Source organism: Phoenix dactylifera, chromosome 8, assembly GCF_009389715.1.
Source record: "Phoenix dactylifera cultivar Barhee BC4 chromosome 8, palm_55x_up_171113_PBpolish2nd_filt_p, whole genome shotgun sequence".
Classification (NCBI taxonomy): domain Eukaryota; kingdom Viridiplantae; phylum Streptophyta; class Magnoliopsida; order Arecales; family Arecaceae; genus Phoenix; species Phoenix dactylifera.
The window spans coordinates 28,808,765-28,823,893 of NC_052399.1; the positions used below are offsets into that span (position 1 = coordinate 28,808,765).

Sequence of the window (15,129 nt, forward strand, 5' to 3'; positions counted from 1 at the left end):
TTGTGTCCCTCGTCAGAATGTTCGAATGTTCAGGACTCAGATTCTCGGCTTTTGCGAGCATGCCCCCCCTCCTTTAGAAGAATCTTCAACGTGGCTTGAATGACGTGTTCTCCCGTACCGTGTTGGGCTCCGTGGAGATTAAAATAATAATCCAGAAAATTAGAACCGGTCCGGATATGTTATTGTCAGCATTCTAGTGGGAAATTTGGAAGAAGAAAAAAAATAAAAATTATACCCTACACCTCATGCATCCCATGGCAATGCACCGTACGGATCACCTCATCTCTTTTTTGATTGGCTAATCACAGTAATGAGTGCACGATGAATGGTGCCGATAGAAGAAGATGAAATGATTGACGTGGTGCACGATCATGTTCGTGCACAATGTATAAGGTATAATTTAGAAGAATTTTTTTTACCAATCTGGACCCATCCTAAACACCACCCCTCATCCTTACCACTCTCAACAGTGACTCAGGAAGGTGGCTGCCTAATTCCAGAATCCATGGCCACTACCATGGTTTCTTTTGGATTCAAAAGTTTCATTCCCTTTCTTCTCACTATAGCTTTAGTTGCATTGGTGTAGAAAGGTTGCGGGTCTCTCAATTTTTTTTCGTTATCTAGAGTGGATCAATTTCCCAAAGGACGGGTTTGAAGAACCGGCCTTATTTGTTTGGCCCAAGGGTTTCGTAGTTCAAAGCCTGTCTATTCTAGCATCCGCGAAGCTCTATGCGCATAATGGTTTAATGATTCATTCTAGAACTTAAAGAAAAACTACTCTACAAAGCCAGTTAACTGGGTACCTCTATTTCATTATGTTAGCATAATTTTAAAAATCACATAATTGCTTGCGTCAATCATAATATTTTTTTTATTAGCGTGATTCTGTATTAACGTATATTATTTTTTATTAGAAATCACATAACAACTTGTATTAGTTAGCAATATTTTTCATTATTAGTATGATCCTATATCAGCTTATATTATTTTCTTTATATAAAATTTATACATAAATATATATAATTTTTGAGATATACTGAATGTGACAGAATAGAAAATAAATATTTTAACACCTAGTTTAAAAGTTGTTCATGCGTTCATGGGGAGAGTAAATTTTACTCTTTTAGAGCATAGTTCATGCTTGCAGAGTTGGAGTCGGTGGCATTATTTTTTTTGGGCAAGACCCATCCAGTGGGCCCCAGATATCTTTAATGCCACAGCTCAGCTTTGTATTCTTCCATCATCGTTTCACTACTGTATCGTTTTCGGTCTTAAATGTTCTCTCGCCAGATCTCCATTCATTGTTTAATGGCCAGGTTTGGTGGGTTGCTTCTTCCTTCGGGCATCTTCCAATGAGGCCACATGGGATGACCATGGAAGGCAGACAGAGGAAAAAAAAGGGAGGATTATTATTGGTGAAAAAGTTCCATAAATTATTGGTGGAAAAGTCAACGCTCTCCTTCCTGTTAGGAATAGATTCCGTCTGCTTCCTTTCTCTGCTACAAGGATGTTCTTTGCAAGCACCACCTTATTCATAACATTATGTAGATACAAAGCTAGAAAGGAGAAAGAATTGCATGTATATATTAAAAAGAGGCAGCTTCTATATTCTTAGTATTTATAAGTAATCAGACTGTATACATGTGTGGCTATAAAAACTGATCATCGAGAAAGCTTCTAGGCCCTCTCTTTGTGAAAGCAAACTCTGTGACCATCTCTTCTATGATTTATATCAGACAAGCTATATACATTTACAAGTGGACATGGGATTGTTTCCCTTCTGTCATTTTTAGAGAAGTAACACAAAATTTTGATCCCCTTGTATCTCCTATATACCGTCGAAAACTAGAAGTACTCCTTGTGGAAGTGGAAGCGTGTTGTAGTTTTTTGGCTCATCTCATGCGATAATCTTTTTAGCTCTTTGGCTAATATGGGCGTGCCGCAGTAGAATACACCTGCATGAACCATGAATCTTCATGAGATTCTATTCTGTCTTTTTAAAGGAAAAATAATTATGATTTAGATATTTGTTTCTATTTCATTGAAGAATAGGTAATGATTGGATACATAGTTGATGCAGCATCTTGTTATCTTTTTGTTTGCTCTTTTGTTTGAAGAACCTTGCTGTCATCTTTTGAGAAGGTTTTCTTTTTTATTTGCTTAGAAATATCAAATCATCCTCTTAAGAAGGCTCTCAATCGATTGGTGAAATTAATTACCTACTGTGGCCCCAGGATGTGTGGAAGCTATTCTGGCAAACACTTCTTTCCAGTTTGGCCTTGCAAAGTGCGTTCTCACCTGCCAAATAATGAATTCAGCAATCCTAAGTTAGACCAAATAGAATAACAAACTCTGATTGCTAAGTAAAGTCCATACAGACAGATCCAGTTTATAAATTCTTCAAAGACATTCACTCTATTATGATGCTCATCTTTAGCATGAGTTATTTATATCCTACTTTTGCACCTTATGACCAAAGTAGCATCAGATTCGTCTGATTTCATAATCTGCATTTCTGGCTTAGCCCACTTGGTTAAAGTGCTGCAGTTGATTTTATTAATACTTAATAGAAATTCAGGGATCGGTTTGTAGAAGAAAAAAATTCTTATGTTTAGGAGGGTAAGACGATCTAGTTGGTGGAATATGACTGCAAATATAATAGCCAAACTCTTAAACTGAGACCATTAGAAGATTTTTACTCAAGCGAATAAGTACAACTAGTTGAACTTTCTTAAATAGAAAATGCACTTGAGCTTTCTAATCCCTTGGAAATAATTGATTTTTTAGTTTGATTTTGGAAGAGTTACAATAACCTCGAATGCCTGTAGAGATTGATCGCCTTGTGCGAAAAAAAATCTAAATGCATTAGTGATCAATGGTGTCTCTTTTGTTCTCATTAGCAATCCTTTCTATGTTTTCTATTATTATCTCCATAGTAATTTTGTTCTTGAAAAGAATGTTACCCGGGTTCCTGAGACGATGTCAACACCATGCTTAGCATGATTGAGGGCCTGCACCATTGTAAGTAGAGTAGTTCTGGCATCACCCTCCTCATAAACACTCGTCAAATAGTTATGCAGCTCTATCACACCCTGTTTCAACCACAAAAAAGAAAGTGTTGATCTCTTCTTAGTGTCTCTTCCTTGAATTAGAACTTCTTCAATGATTTAATTAATCTACACTTCTAACTTAGAAAAATTATTCAGACAAAAAAAAAAAAAAACTGCCTTTCGTTGGCAATGCAAACAAGAAATAGAGAGAAAAAGAAAGGTGCTACCTTTTTATCCATTTCAGCAACATCATTCATCACGCCTTTGAACCATTCAAAAGATCCTGGCTCTCTTGTAACCCAGTAGAAATGGGCCCTGGTAGTCCTATATGGTCTTTTCTTGCTGCTACTGGATGTAGAGAAGCTATTGCTGCTGTCCTCTGATCTGCTAGTCTCCATTGCTAAATCCTAACAATTCCGCACAAACACATATATCATAGATAACAATCTCCCATAAGTGTAATAATAAGCTAGAAATCTTGGTCAAACAAGAAACATCATCAGCATATCTTAGAAAGCACATTCTTAGGTTGCAAGAGCTCAATTTTCAGGAAAAGCTGCGAAAAACTAATGAAAATATTGGCCATCAACTTTACACTAGTGTTTGATTCCTGGACAAGACTTAAGTATATGCAAAAATGGGAGCCACTAAGAAAATCCATCTCACACACCAAAACCTAAAATCATGTCTGAAATGAAAATCCAGAGCGTAAATCAGCCAACACTCGAAGCATATCGTCCTATGTCAATGAAAAAAAACACAATAGGAGTGGGTATTCACCATTAGCTCCTCTGCAAGTTTAATGTTGTTGAGTAGGTCTCTGAGTATGCTTATGAAAGGCGTAGCTCCAATTCCAAGCCCCACCAGAAGTAGAACATCGTAGTTCCGAAAGTCCTGTGCTGGGGCTCCATATGGGCCATCCACAAGCAATCTCGGCAAGCTGCAGGAAAATTTAAAGTCATCATCTGACCAGCCAGAGAGCAATGAAGATGCTTGTGCGTCGTCGTACTACAAACTAGCCAACCTTCTTTGATTCACTGAGCCAAACTCGTTAAACATAGCTCTTCCTATTGAACGCGGTGAGAAGTAGTTCTCTAGGAAAATGCGCTTGAGCTCCTGCGTCCAGTCGCCGCTGGTCCGGATGTGGACGCTGAGGTAATCGTCCCCAGGAGCTGAAGTGATGGAGAACGGGTGCCTGTTGTGGTGCAGAGGGAGCATGGTGAGTTTCTTAGCATTTTACCATGAACTCCAACGAGAGCAGAGATGGAAACACTGGTCGAGGTGCAAACCATTCAAATGGGGAGACTGTGGGACATTGGAGGAATATGTATTGCCCGCTTCTATAGCGAAATCCATGCGGCTTGGACATTGTCAAGGTCAAGACGCTTCCTGGTAGTAACGATACCTGCACAGAACAATTGGTACATAATGAACATGGAAATGTGAAAATATAAGTATGTGAAGTTGCTGAATACATGGAGAAAAATAGGAAATCATGGCAGAAACATTTCAAAATTTATTTATATGATTCATGAAAGATTGGTAATGCTGGAGCAAATTAAACTACCAAAAAAGATATAAACTAAATACATTAGAGATGAGAGGAATGATACCTTTAAAATCTTGACAGAATAAGCCTTGGAACGAAAGGCTCGTAGAGTTCGCTCTCCTACATAGAGAAGCAGAGGAACAGAGAGGTACATCCATGTCTGCCAAAACAGCAAGTCATGCACACATTCTTAGCATGCCAAATAATTAGGCCAACTAATATCAACAAGCAGTTTTTATAGCACCCATGAAGACCATAGTAAGATTAATCTCCTAAGCTATTGTAGCGTGTAGGTGGCGTGTTTATAGATCATAACTGATTTATCAGACATAGTTTTGAGACAAACCATACAGTAATTATTTTCCTGGCATTATATTTGATACTATTAGAAAATATAAAATATATAAATAAATCTGCCTCTTCCTATTAGCTTAAGCTTTTAGTATTCCATTTCCTACAAAGTATTCCATTTTTTTTTGAGACGCTCTGCTCCAGTCTTCTAATATATCCATCCACTAATGGAAAGTCATGGTTAATCAAGTCTATGACCAATGTTTTGGTGCGATATACAGAAACGGTGGGCCATCGTTCCCCTTGAAAAAAAGGCTTCTTATATAAACTAATACGTCGTAGCCAGATTCCATCCAGCTCATATGAATGTCGGCCGAGGGTCTCTAGGGAGCTTTAGAAGCCACTAAAAATATCGGAGCAATCTTCTTCCCCTTGTCGAAGAATATAAAGTTGTTGGATCATGGCGATCACTAATGGTTGGATTTGCACCCCGATTTTTTCCTTCACAGTTTTTAAAGCAGCTACCTTGCGAACCAACGGTCGACGTCAATCAATCTCACAACCCGAATCCATCACTAATGGTGGACTATAAAGCTCTGCACAAGTCACAGCCATTCAAAGTTGTTGAAACTGACTTTTCAAGTGTCATCTCAATCGAAAAAAAAAGTGTTAATTCCTAAAAAAACGTGCCTGTTCACTTTGCTACATCTGGTCCGGCTGTAGCAAAATTAGGCTTACATGCTGCTTCCATCTCATGTGGTCCAGAAGCAACAACTCTGTCACGAAGTGGAAATCCATGCATTTCGACATGTTTTATTTATTTGTTGACCAACCAGCCTAAGGGCTGATACTGGCCGTTGGCTTTTATTACACCAGAGTTTCTAAGCGATGTAAAATATTAGTTCGCACCAGCTAATATGATACCATGTCATATTGCCGAAGTCAGAGGTCGCAGGCTGTCAAGCTGGGCTGGCTGGCTGCTAAACTTATACTAAAGTTTCAAAGAAGATACCATGTCTTACACTGAAGTCAGAGGTCGCAGGCTGTCAGCTGGCTGCTAATTTTATGCTTACTTTCAGTGTCTACCGAAAGATCACCAGCTTCCAAACAATAAACTAGTCAAGAGAATCCAACAGTGACTCAGATTTAGAAAAATTATAGTGCTAAACCACATCAATCACCTTGATCATGCGCTTGTCATGTCCTTATGGCCTACAAGAAACGAGATGACGTGATTGGATTGGCTTGGATTGGTGCACAGCCGATATACAGTGTTTGCATATAATTTCTCCAGATTTAGGCCCAACTCTTAAGGCGAAAGAGACGTCCCAACCTCATCAATCTTTTTTTATCTAAATATTGCTATATACTGCTACAAGTATATAAAACTTCATGTGCTGGCTATGAGAGAACAGTAAATAAAGTTTGGCTTCTTTCTCTTTGTGTTGGCTATGGGAGAACAGTAAATAAAGTTTGGCTTCTTTTCTCTTCTGTACTCACATGAGACTAATATAAATGACACTTTCACCAAAAAAAAAAAGAAAAAAAGATAATAATAATAATAATAATAAAGTTTGGGGGGTGGTATGATGAGAGGTTACCGTTCTCTGGTACCATTTGTGGACGAGGAACATGAAGTAGCCGTGGACGAGGAGGAGGCCGTAGGCGACGGCGAGGAGGTGGTGGGAGTACCAGAAGGCGTTGAAGCCGGTGAGCCGGTTCAGGGGGAACGGCAGCCTCCCCCCGTTCTTCCTGAACCGGTGGGTCGCCAGCGTGAACGACACCGCCATCAGCACCACCATCCCGATGCCCGTCACGCCCTCCACTCCGGCGAGGAGGCTCCTGTACGTGGGCTTCTCCGGCCCGAAGTCGCGCGCCACCAGCCTGTACTTCTCCGGGGACGCCCCGATCAGACGTGGGAAGTCGCACGACAGATGGTTACCCGCGTGCACCAGCGTCCCGATCACTATCGCCGTCGCGATCATCTAATCATTTGATAATTTTGAACAAATCAAGACGGGGCAAATAAATTAAATTTGATCTAAACATCACCCGGCGCCGTCCGACCGAGAATCAACGGTGGGTGACCGGACGCTGGGGGCAGGGGCGTGTGAGTGGGACCCGCCGTCGGCTGGGTCACCCACCATTAATTTTTCGGAGACCCACCTTAGCGGACGGTGGGAAGCAGAGAGGCCTCCGACGTCCCACCAACCACGACGACGATGACGCCAGATCGGGCGTCCTACACGGACCGGCACTCGGCTGGCAGAGACCATCTGGGGCCGGTCATCAACGTGAAGGCAATTTGTTTATTGGATAAATCATATATATTTGTACATGATCAAAAATTCAAATAATTTTTTTCGATTAATTATTTTGAATAAAATGATTATTATTATAAATAATACTAGAATAAATCTCATCTATTTGGATTAGAGGATGCTATAATATGAATCTATTGAGGCTCACCATGATGTTGTAGGTGTGTATTTAGTCTCATATCAGTTATTTATTGGATAAATCTTATATACTTATACTGGATTAAAAATTCAAATAATACCTTTCGGTTAGTTATTTTGGATGAGAGCATGTGTTGTTACAAATGATATCTTATCTATAATCTATGTAGATTAGGAACACTACAATACGAATTTACTGGGGCTCACCATGCACCGGCGGGAGGTGCCGCGTAGTTGGCGGCAAAGAAGTAGGATCTTGGGCCCACGTCGTGGGCTGGATTCCACTCGGCCGAGCCACCTCGTGGGCCAATCGCAACATGCCACATGAGCTAGTTTGCACGGCCGAGGCATACTCCCGGTTTTGTATTCACGAGGTTTCGGTGGGTAAGGCGAGAAGGCAGGGGTAAATTGAAGAAGGAGATGGAGGCGCGAAGAATATCGGGGGTAGTAGTCGGGATCTACCTTGTGGAAGGTGATGCTGTCGTCGAAGGGAACGAAGAGACGGGCCCGAGTGGAGCGGAGCCAGGTGAGGGTATTCCGGCAGACGGGGAGCAGCACGAGGGCCATGTTGAGCTTGAGCGTCTCCGCGGCCCCCTTCGCCGTCGCGAGGCAGTACCCCATCACGTGGAACGCCGCCCGCCGCCGGTACTGCACGAATTTCCACACGAACAGTCCCGCCATGGCTGCCACCCACAGCGCCACCACCCACGCCCCCCGCCAGTTCTCCTGCACCGCCAGCCTCGCCGCCGCCGCCATTCTTCGCCAGCCGCAGCTCCTCCGGGGCCCCCTCGGCCCCCCGCTGGCGATGTTCTGGCTCCACCCGGCGCCGCTCGCCGTGCTCAGCGGACGGCTGTAGTTCATGTAGCTGTCCCTCTGGAGCAGCAACGCCTCCAGCTGCCATAGCTGTCAAAGAATATACAACAGAGAACAGCAACAAGCAGCCAGTCAGCACGTGACACGTCTCATAATTGGGAGCCTACCTATGTCGTGTTTTTTCCATGTTTTCGTTCGGTCCTTCGAGTCCAAGTCACCGATCCAGCTGAGTTTGCATCGAAGGATGGGGAGGAACAGGAATTGTAGTTCAAGTTTGTACTATGATAGGATTCTGGAGCTTTTTTTAGGTTTACCTCGATGTACCCGAGGTTTTCCGGATCCAGCTCCTCCATGATCAGCGCAGCGTACTCCTCCGCCTGCTCCTTAAGCTTCGACAGCTTGTTCGCCGAGGCGCTGAGAACGATCAACTGGAACCGCAACAGTCGCCCACAGATACCATCAAAAATTGCTCAAATAGAATTCTACTTAAAGTTATTGACATCAAAATTAAACTCACCTCCTGTACTTCCTTTCTCGTTATTCTCCCATCCACGTTGGTGTCCACCCTATAATAATAGAAAATTACTAATATTCTCCTTTTTCTTTCTAAGAATTTTTATAATTACCGTAGGTGGCACTGTTTTTCCATTTACTTTTTTTTATATAGAGAAAAAAAAGGGAAAGAAAGGGGAGGAGGCGTCATACATGTCGAAAAAGATTTGGAGTCGGGCATCGAAACTTTGATCGGAAATCTGGACCCAGAAATCGTACAGTTCCTCCTTGGTTATTCTTTCCAGATTTTGCCGCCGCCGCCGCGCCAACGCGTCGAATAAACCGACAGCGAACTCCTTTGAGTCCACCATCCCTGCCAACCAAATCACCGCTCCCACCGGTTATCGTCCGCTTCCGTCACGGGGCGGTCACCCGACCCCATTTCTCAAACGAAGAGTAAGGAAACGAAGAGTGAGAGAGAAGAGAGGAGAGACCTATACACTCGCCGAAGTCGTCGCGGGAGAGCAAACCGTCCTTGGAGAGCGACGCGAACCGCTGCTCCACCCGCCGCCAAAGCTCCGCCGCCTCGACCGATCCCGTCGTCCGGCTAATAAACCGGAGCCCCTTCAGCGCCCGCTGCGGGCCGGACCTCGTCCGGTCCAGCCGGGCCTGCCTCCGCCGCGCGTCCCGCGCGGCTAGGGCGGCCGCGGCCGACTCCTTCGCCGGCACCGGCGACGGCGACCGCGACCGCCGCGGCGACGGCGACCTCAGCCACGCGAACTTCCGCCGGATGCGCGACGCCGTCGACGAGCTCCGGCTCAGGTTCCCCCCGGGGTCCGGATCGGCCACGGTGCCGCCGTATGTCGGTGTGACGCTCCGGACCACCATCGACTCCTCGTCCAGCTCCAGCATCACTTCCACCAGCTCGCTCTGGTCGTTGAGGAAGATCGGCAGCATTCCGCCGCCAGTCCCCGGGGAGAAGAGCTCGTCGCCGGAGTCTTCATCCTCGGCGAGGAAGTCGGCTATCCGGCGGCGGCCGGACCGCCGCGAGCTGCTCCCCCCGGACGACGGCGTCCTCATCTCCTGTACGATCAGTTAAATCACTTCCGTCTCCCTCTCTCTCTCTATTATTGGGCAGGTTTCTCCTTCCTCTTCTTCTTAAAACGAACTCCACACCACGTATTCAACGCTTTGGCGATGAGCTCCCACAGAGTGGTTGGGATTCGTTGTAGAAAATCTGAGTAAAAGAAAGAAAATGGTAAAAACTCCATAAAATATGCAAAAAAAAAAAAACAAAGAATGAATTAAATATAAAATATTAAACGAGGCAAATTGGAACCCCATGCAGACATCCCATCTCCGCCGTAAATTTTCGATCTAACGGCTGCAGATCGATGAATCCAGGGCTTTGTGGTGGTGATATCAGTTGAGGAAGAAGAGAGAAATTTTGGGGGAGGTTTCTATTTTTTTATTTCTGTGTTTTTTTTCTTTCTTTTTCTTTTTTTTTGTTGAGCGAAGGTGGGCACATGTACCTCAGGCGCGAGCCTCGATTTCTCCGTTCTAGAGATCTACGGAGGAGATTCTGACACGTGCCCAAAAAGAGCAAGTGGTTGGGTCGTGATTCGTTTGGGTTTTGGACGTTGTGGTTTGGAGAGGCCGCCGGCCGATGGCGGGGGGTATTTATAAAGCGAGGTCAACCGCGGGTTGGCGGGAGGAGGGGCGGTCACCGGTGGTACCGGCAATCGCCGGTGAGCTCTGAGCGGCGGTAGCGTTAGCTTTTCCTTTGGACGACATCAACCCTGAAATGAAGGGAATATTCTCCCATGATGCGATGCCGTAAAATAACTCTCTGGGGCATTATAGTCATTTAATCCATGTTTGAGAATAACTCTCTGGGGGTCGGGATGAGAAACAGGAGGGAGAAGAATTTTGTGTTCCCAAATTGGCCCTACTCTCATTCCCATTTAAGAAAGGAGAACAACCGGTTCGCCTTTAGTCATTATAAGATCAAGGGTAATTTAGTCATTATCTAATTTGCGCTGCCGTCTTCGTGAGCAATCAGTTAGTTAAGTCACAGTTTTCCTACCCTCGCCATCCTTGGAATCCAAAGGAGAAGGGAAAAAACAACTCGAAGAATGTTCTGGAAACTTCCTAGACCTTTTTATTGTTTTATTATGTGTATTATTTTCTATAAAATTTGTAAAAACAAATTGGAAGTGGTTGAATTGGGAATAATATGCATCGACCAATTAAAATGGGTTTTGGATAGAGTCGTGCTCGAAATTCTAATCATCAAGTAACATCAGGTATGGTTGGAATGGTCCGGTTGGTATAGGGTTTCTAACCTTTCATTAATTTCAATTAACACTATAACTTATACAATCTTAAGTAGACAAGACCATTAAATGTGATTATCCACTAATTAAACAAAAACTTTTTTAAATCATGTTGTATTACCAAGCTAAAACCATGTGAAAATTAAGGTAAGCTGATGACTAGTATTAATTATACATACATGTTAACATCTTTGTTTTGGTCAAGTTTTATGGAGTTAGTTTGGCTTGATTTAATATAAGTATTTAATTATAAGCCATAGTTTGCAATTATCCAAACTATCGAAGACGAGATTTGGAGTTTTGCTCAAGTTTTTAAATCCTAGTTACTTATGCCAATGTGCTAATTAACTTGTGTGCCATGCTAAGACTCGACTACCTTCTCAAAAATTGCACCAACCCCTACTCATAAAATTCTCTTGCAGCAAAATAAGGAATACATTATAAAATAAAATCGTATGAGGGCACAAGAAAACGTATGCAATGATGGTAGGCTATGAAGGTTTGCTCTACCCTCTCTTTTTCTTCTACAAGGGACTTGGAAATAGTCTTTTAGCCTAGGTAGCTAAGATTGTATAACTAGATCCCTCACAACTTGGTTATCTTGGAGAAATATATTCCATTGCCAGAAGGACAAGGTTCTCTTGTATAATATCTTTTAGGTAAAGAGGTGGGAATGCTGTCATAAGCTGTAACCATGTTGCTAGTCAGCAGTGGATGTTGATTGATGATTTGCAAAGATGAGGGAATTGTAGGCAAGCTCACCTGCACCATAGCTTCAATGAAATATGAGAGAGAGAGAGAGAGAGAGAGAGTTGGGATTTGGGCAATGAAGAATCAGATGGCAGGAACAAGAGGACTGTAAGGCTACTGCATGGAGAGCTCTGAGCATTTAGAGAAATAGGATAGAAGGTTCAATCCTTGTTATTTGAAAGAAGGGCAGAAGGCCACTGGCTTTGTTGTAATACAAAAAGGTAGAAGGTTGGCCTAATTGAGTTGCCAGCCCCAACAAATACAGAGACAGCAATAAAAACTCATTTCATACACTAACTTTATATAAGAGTAAATAAATGAATAAAAAAAATATGTGTGAATGTGATCTACTGATAACTAAGAGTTAACAGGAGTTAAAAATGGATGTTTAGATAGATCAACCAAAAAATATAATGAAACCGATCACTGTTACCTTTTTTTTTCATAAAATATTTACTTTTAACAACATGGATTTAATACTCACCCTCTTGGTGCATGATTTCTGCATGAAAAAATTCTATGTAAGAACAAAAAGAATCCTGGATATACCATGCATCCTTAACAAAATGAAATACTTTGCGGTGGTTGTCAGTCACATATGAAGTTTGCAGGCCATCTGCTGGCTTGAAAAATCTATGGCTCCTCAAATCCCTAAATATCACATCAATTTGGAGAAGTCACAACAATCATTTGATATCATGCGGTAGGAGAAAGTTTTTGTACGTTTGAATGGGTAATCCGTATTTATTATAATTACTGGAACAAAATTAACCAGTTTCATGTTGCAGGTCACCTACCTGTTTGAGAGGCAATACGAATGGTACCTCTCGAGCCACGAAAGCATGCACTTGGGAGATCACATCCTTCCTCGACGACAACACGAATTCCTTGTCTCCATGACCTTTCTAGTGACCGAAGTCAAAAACAAATCCGCCAACTTTTTTCGTAAGTTAAACAGTACAATTTTTGTTACTACAATCAGCGATGATCTGTACTACCATCCAATGTTTCAGTACAAATTTTGTTTATCGACAAGCAGGACTTTTTGCTAAGGACTGACTGTAAGTACTTGCAGGATAGGCCGTCCGTGGGCATATTATGTTTTTTTTTTTTTCTTTTCTTTTATGAGAAGCTCACAAAATTTGCTTTAAAATTTATGTTTGTTACATTTATATCTAATAATTTATAAGATCTATATTTATATTAAGTTAAATTAATGATGTTAGTGAAATTATTTACTTGATACGGAATGTCGAAACTGTCATAGGTGGATAGGAGGATGCATACATTTTTTAATATTTTTAGATGGTTGTTATGTCACTTAAGTTTATTTTGATCATTTTGATTTTTTTTTTGATGTGATATTTGGATCTCATTTAAGGTTAACGGTTTGAGTAACATTCTATTAAGTTATGGATTGAAGTATTAGATAAAAATAAATCTTAGGAGGACAATCAGTTTTTTCAAACTATGGGATTTAAGTGTAATTTACCTCTAATTTCAAAAGAATTTTTGTAATTTATTCTTTCTTTTCCATTATATTTTGTTGGCAATAGTTTTGGTTGCCACTGCCGCCGAACATTTTTTTAGCACTTTAGGGTGGGTATATGATTCTACTAGGGCATCACCTAAGTATATTAAATACCAGTTCTGCAAGAAGTGGCCTGATCAAATAATGGCCTAGATGGAATAGAGTTGTATATAATATAGAAGGTAGGAATAACCCCTCCTAATCTAAATTATATAGGCGCCTTTTCTGGAAAAAATACAAGGGCAATGGGTGATCATCTTTCTTCTGATTGTTGTAGTTAATCTATTCGATGATAGCAGAGGACATTCGATAGAGCGGCGGAAAATTAAAAAATAAAATAGAGATACAAGCAATAGCGTGGAAGCACCGCATGGCAAAAAAAAAAAAAAGAAGAGTTTTGGTTCACATCCTAAAAACTGACCCAAAAGATCACTCCAACAATTTTTTTTTTTTTGGTATAACGACTACTCACACTAATCTAGCACTAGGACAGCCAAGAGAGTCAAAGGAGAGAAAATGACACATGGGCGAAGGAACAGTTATATGACATGTCCAGAGAATCTCTCCGAAGTATTTGACAGCAAAAGAAGCGACCCAAACAACAACCCTATTCGCACCAGCCGACAGAAATCACACAATAGCATGTGTCCAACTCTTCTCCATCTCTCGGACCGTATCCATTCAACTACTGTAGTAGAGTCCCCTCAAGGAGGATATCACTTCAACGTTTTAGGAAGAAAAGAACTATGCACTATTTTGGCCTTCATGGTTTAATCAAAAGCTTAACTAAGATAAAATTTGAGTCCAGATTAAAACATGATTTTCTTTTTTTCAAGCAAACTAGTTGGCACCTTCAAATCGACCAACTTTTGTGGCATCATAATTTTATATAACGTTTATTTAGGGAAGACAATCATTCTCTACGGCAATTGCCTGAGCACAGTAATCCTATGATATTATTTCCTATTCATTATAATAAACAATATCAGCCATTGGCAAACAGAGCAGACCTTTTTTAGTTTCAAACTATCCTTGTCAGGGCTGAATTGGGAATAACAGCCATTATTTTCAATTTTTCATTATACCTGTACAGAATAGTGCAGTGAAGCTGTTCCATTTGATTTCAGGGACACGCAAGGAATGGAGTAAGCATTATTTTGCCAAGCATTGAAACAACCTGTCCTGTGACTGAGCTCCGAAGTCTTTCATTCATCCCTTCCCACAGTCAGGGTTTTACCTTCCAGATATGGCTATCTGGCCTCGAAAGCATCCCGGAATAGGTTTATCCGGGTAGGTGCAGAAGTAATAGATAGAAGAGATAACTCATTCTCCCATTCTGATGAAATAGAGTTATCCTAAGAGAATAGCAGAAACTTATCCCTCCAATTATTATTTATTTTGCATGTATCTACGCTTTAAAGACATCAGAGAAATGATGGGACAATTTTTGCATTATGATAAAATTTAAATCATTGCAAAAATAAATATACTAATATATTCCTGCACTTATCCCTCTAACCAAACATCAAAAGAAGGATAATTCCATGGAGTACCCTATAACTTCTACAATACAAAAGATATCCCTTCAAAGCTTTTTCCCCTCTACCAAACACAGCTTTTAGGCCTATTCCATAGCAAAATAGGTGAGGCTTGCAAAATGAATGAGGGGATATCCCCTAAAATAGAGGGGCATCCTTGCCAAACACCACATGGAGCGTAGTAGGTACAAAAAAAAGCATGGGATATAAGTCGACCAATTTAGAGAATAGGCTTGTCATTATCCCCTCTAATTACTTTTTGGCCCTTATCCACACAATAGATATGTCCAAATTTGGAGACCCCAAGATGTAGCGGTATT

At 41.6% G+C, this 15,129-nt stretch overlaps 1 protein-coding gene across 1 annotated transcript; it reads right to left on the minus strand.

Annotated features, from left to right (window-relative positions):
* Nucleotides 1-1,580: 1,580 nt before the first annotated feature.
* Nucleotides 1,581-10,285, minus strand: LOC103712595 (respiratory burst oxidase homolog protein E). Its single transcript, XM_026806737.2, has 15 exons — nt 10,187-10,285; nt 9,149-9,891; nt 8,868-9,027; nt 8,680-8,728; nt 8,477-8,590; nt 7,812-8,252; nt 6,492-6,875; nt 4,664-4,759; nt 4,340-4,455; nt 4,075-4,245; nt 3,831-3,990; nt 3,278-3,457; nt 2,964-3,092; nt 2,220-2,298; nt 1,581-1,955 (listed from the first exon to the last, which is right to left on the minus strand). Exons 2-15 carry the CDS (start codon nt 9,732-9,734, stop codon nt 1,846-1,848), a joined length of 2,775 nt encoding a protein of 924 aa, XP_026662538.1. The 5' UTR covers nt 9,735-9,891; nt 10,187-10,285; the 3' UTR covers nt 1,581-1,845.
* Nucleotides 10,286-15,129: the final 4,844 nt, after the last annotated feature.